At 41.8% G+C, this 4659-nt stretch overlaps 1 protein-coding gene across 1 annotated transcript in view; it reads left to right on the plus strand.

The window, feature by feature from the left end:
• MYPN (myopalladin) overlaps positions 1-4213 on the plus strand; it is a 53430-nt gene extending 49217 nt beyond the window's left edge. The window contains 3 exon segments of the mRNA XM_011372181.1: positions 419-551; positions 1152-1285; positions 3812-4213. Of these exon segments, the coding sequence (XP_011370483.1) occupies positions 419-551; positions 1152-1285; positions 3812-3981 (437 nt within the window). The 3' untranslated portion in view covers positions 3982-4213.
• The last annotated feature ends 446 nt before the right edge of the window (positions 4214-4659 follow it).

A 4659-nucleotide genomic window follows, 5' to 3' on the forward strand; every position in this document is an offset into this window, starting at 1 on the left:
CTGGTTTCTTTCACTGAGCATGATGCATTTGACGATTGTCCATGTTATTGTATCAAGAATTTATTCCTTTTTGTTGCTGAAGCATAGTTCATTGTATAGATGTCCCACAGATACGTCCTGCATATCTTTCGTCATGTGTCTTCAGTCATATTAGTACCCAGAAAAACCTCTTTGACAGTAAGAAGCTAAAATAAAATAAAGCAAAACAAAACATTTTAGTAGTTATATGCCTTCTCCATCTATCACGACATGGTTGTTTTTAAAGTAACTTTAAGGATCCAGTTTCTTAAAGTGGGCGCCTTGCTTGATTTCCCCTAACCAACCTTATTTCTTTGCCATTTGGTTTTATATCACAAGGGGCAATCGAACAAAGGCAGCTGGTGTACAAAAATTCCTACTAAGAATTTTTTCTTCACAGAATTTGTCTCTGAGGATGTTGTAGTTGACAGAATTTGGGCATCTAAGAATGTATATATAGGTCAAGATTTTTCTCTGGTAAAACTTAAGCAAGAACAGAGAATATTTGAGTTAACACTTCAGTCTAAATTAATGTAACATGTTAAACCCAGCCTGAAATATCCGGGATTGCTATTTGAAGCCAAGACAGAGAACCACTGGTGTTGAGGAAACAGAAGGAAGAGCATGATGATTTGGCCCTGAACTGCATTTAGCTAAATGCTGCACATGCCCAGTTGGTTACATTGAGAAATACCCACTCCGCACTAACAGTTCATCTATCCCTGGGCTCCCATTTTGGTCTACTTTCTACATAGCTTCCTAACAAAGTTCTTGTTGACATTTCCAAACTAGTTTGGAAAAGAGATTTTTCTGGACTTTGGTTGTGACAATGAGGACACCCCTAGAGGGTCCCCTAGAGTTGGAGCAGTGCAGAGAGCTAGAACAGGTCTCAGCCTTGGCTGTTGACCCTCATCACAGCCTCACTAGATTAATTGCTATTCTGCAACTTCTTTCCACCTTCAAGCTTGCCTTTGATGGTTGCTCTAAGCTGAGTCCCCGCTTCTTCTCCCTAAGGGAGGAGAGGGTAAGCAATGCACTGCTGGATTTATCCCAAGACTTTCCCCAAGCCCTAAACTCAACAAGGCTTTTTCTGGCCCCAGCTATAATATGGCTATATTCTTTCTTTTCTCCAGTATGCACCAGGACACGACAGGGTATGTCTGCCTCCTCATTCAGCCAGCCAAGAAATCAGATGCTGGGTGGTACACACTATCAGCCAAGAACGAAGCCGGCATTGTGTCATGCACTGCTAGGTTGGATATATACGGTAAGTGTGATGGCATCAGTTGAATGTCTGTTTTTGATGGGCAGCTTAAAAATCTTTTTTGAAAGGATAAATGTAGTATGTTTCCGTAAATGAATTGGTTGGATTACATTTTAGTGTTTAAAGTCATTTCATCCTAGTTACCTCAGGGCTTTTGTATACTTTTACATTTTATTAAGACCTTAAACTTCTTCCAAAAGAGGGCCTTTAATACCAGGAATTACAGCTACTTCAGAGTTTACATATGCTTGTACTTCTGACCATCCAGCATCTTCATGCCCTCTCATTGATGCCATGGGCCACCCACTGAAACTCCATTTCCACTAGAGATGTCATTTCCCTCAGCCCCATACCTGCTCCCAGCAGAATTTTCCAGACCCCTTTCATGTGTTAATTCATTCCACAAATATTTATTGCTCCAATGCTACAATCAGATTAATAATAGAGATCTATCCTAATAATATCAAATGACATTTCTATAGTGATTTTTTTACTTACAAAACATTATCCTTAGGTTTTCCCAACTCCATAAGATTTTTGTATTTGTTGTTACCCTCATTTAAATGCTGAAGAAACCGAGACTCAGAGAGGTTAAGTGACTACAACCAGGATGCAAATCCCAGGTTTTATATTATTCTTTTGAGCCATGTTTCTAATTTTCAAAAGGATTTAACAAATTAATCTTTATTAGTGTGTTTATGTATTCCTATCCTCTATAATTTTGACATTACCTGGTATTTCTGAAGACATATTTCTTAATCCAAAAGAGTGATATTTTTCTCCCTTAAAAAAAAAATTGGTCAGCTTAAAAAAGTTTCTTATTTATTACTAGTTTAACATGATTAACCAGAATAACAAATAAGAATGACTGTCTAGAACCTGAGGTCCCTGCTATTCATAGGTACACCCCAGGTATCTCCCCCTCTTTTAGTACCATACAAGAGGGGCATTGCCTGCCCTTCTCCCTAGGTCTAATATTTGGAGAAAATGTACAGCTTTCTGGTTATTATCCCTTATTCTTAGACTTGAAAAGAAACAGCGCTAAAGGAAGCTGACTCTAATGTACTTTCCCTTGGGAGTATCCATGGAAAGAGAGGCCAGTAATACATTTCTTAATCTAGGCTAAGTCCCTTAACGATATCACCGGTTTCACCATGTCAGGAGGAAATAGATCTCAAACTCAGTACCAATAAACCTGGAACTGATGACTCTTGTCCCAATCCTGTCCTTCAGTGGCCGAGTTCCCAGTTCAGTTTGTCCTGGCTCACCTCTTCCTGGCTCCTGTCCTGATTCCACAGCACCAATAGGGGGCGCTATTTCATCATTTGTAACTGGGAGCAGGGGACGGGAAGAAGGACTTGGGCTAAAATCATCCCCTACACCCACCACTTCCTGCCTGTCTGAGGAATGGGGACAGTAGGCTCCCCTCTCTCATCAAAAGGAGGGCTTCTAATAATAGCAATTATAGTAGTCTGGTTAAGGTATCGAAGCAGGGAAAAGCTAAGAGGTGAAAGGAGGGCTGGGGAAGAGGCTTGGCTAGCTATTCACTTCAGCCTGCTGAGTGCCTGCTCTTTAGTGGAATCGCTGTAAGTTTTGTCCTCAGTTCTGTAGCTTCCGAAATTTGATTTTGCAATTCACGCAGAAGTACTTACACTCTGAAAATCTGATTCAAAATAATGAAATCAACAAAAGAATGCTAAAGGGTCCATAGCTTTCCAGGACCCAGAGAGCATCAGTGTTCCCCACCTGGTGCTCTCTCTTCTCCACCTCACGGTCTCTAGAAACCTAATCAGGAGACTGCTTGGCAATTTCTGAATTGGAAACGACAGCAAGGACTGAGCAGTTTGGATGGATATTTTTCATCCAGGCCATGGTTCAAGCCTAAGGATTTTGTCTGCTAAAAACAGAGTCACCTTTGAACGATGCTTAGCGAACGTGGAAATGCTAATACATTTTCTTTTGTCTCTGAACCATGGTTGATTGCACTTAAGTTATTTTTCAGCTTTCGTTATAACTCATTAGAACCTGATTTAAGGTGGTGGGTAGGTAATGGCTGATTAGGGTGATAAGGGCATGGGGTAGGTACTTTTCCAAAGTCCGGACCCACCTTTTGGCTTCATTTCTGCAGATTTCGCGTTTCCACCTCCCGAGGTGCCCTCCCTTGAGAGCCTACAGCCCTCTCTACACTACCTAGCAGACCCCATGCTAGGTCAGAGAGAGAAGATAATTTTGATAAATCACACTAGTCACCCACTCTTTCTTCTTATAGTCTCAGATCTTACTGGATTAGAATTATAGGTTTTAGAATTAGCAGTTTAAGAGATCACCAGCCCAATTTCCCTATTCCTGACAGGGAAGGAAAATTTTATTGTTCTCTTTTACAAATGAGGTATTTCAGACCCAGATATATTTTAATGCTTTACCAAGATCCCACAGAAAGTGTTGGAGTGGCAACAGATTGCACCCCAGCAGTTTACCTCCTAAACTGTATTCCTTTCATTGCAACACGTTATTTGGTCCATTTTCCAGCTCAGTGGCACCAGCAGATCCCTCCGCCCATGTCCGTCCGGCCCAGTGGCAGTCGCTACGGATCTCTCACCAGTAAAGGACTTGACATTTTCTCTGCCTTCTCCTCCATGGAAAGCACAATGTTGTATTCGTGCTCTGCTCGGAGTGTAGTGGAGAGTGATGAACTTTAAGAATATCTGGGTGCCTGCTGTGTAAGGGGGCGGGCGGTGGAGGGAGAAGGAGGACAAGCCAGAACCAGTGGTTTCCAAACAACTGGAGATGAGTAAGTTCCCATGTTGCTGGACCTGTGGCAAGCAGTGCTTTGTATAAGTCAGCTGAGGACTCTTGCAGACTTAGCTGCAGGAGAGATGGAGGACTGTGCCTTCTAAAGAGTCCAACAAAAATGTGAGAAGACAATACAGATGAACCAAAGATGCTATGCCGCTGCCATCCACTGCTTTGGGAAAAACTAGCATGCTCCCCTGCCCCGTGCTGTGTTAGGGATGTTTAGGCCCTACTAGGAGTAATTAGGGGACGTATGTTTGGGCTGAGAAGAGCTAGGCAGTAGTAACCCTAGGTATCGCTAACGCACCAAATGATGCAAAGGAAAAAGGTGAGGAGGTCTCTATCACCTTTCATTGATTACAATCATAGCACTAGTTTTGGTGGATTCATTAAGTCAGCTTCTACTTAGCATTAGGAGATCATGCCATACAACTTACACATGTGGAGAAGCACTTTTGATTTGCTTATCCTGGGTGTACTGAGCCACATAGTAAGGTGCCAAAATGTGCTTGAGATATCAAAAAAAAAAAAAAAAATCACCGAAACACTCAACATTGCACAGTGCACTTATTCTGTAGCCAAAA

This window comes from Pteropus vampyrus, unplaced genomic scaffold (assembly GCF_000151845.1).
Source record: "Pteropus vampyrus isolate Shadow unplaced genomic scaffold, Pvam_2.0 Scaffold202, whole genome shotgun sequence".
In the NCBI taxonomy this organism is placed as follows: Eukaryota; Metazoa; Chordata; class Mammalia; order Chiroptera; family Pteropodidae; genus Pteropus; species Pteropus vampyrus.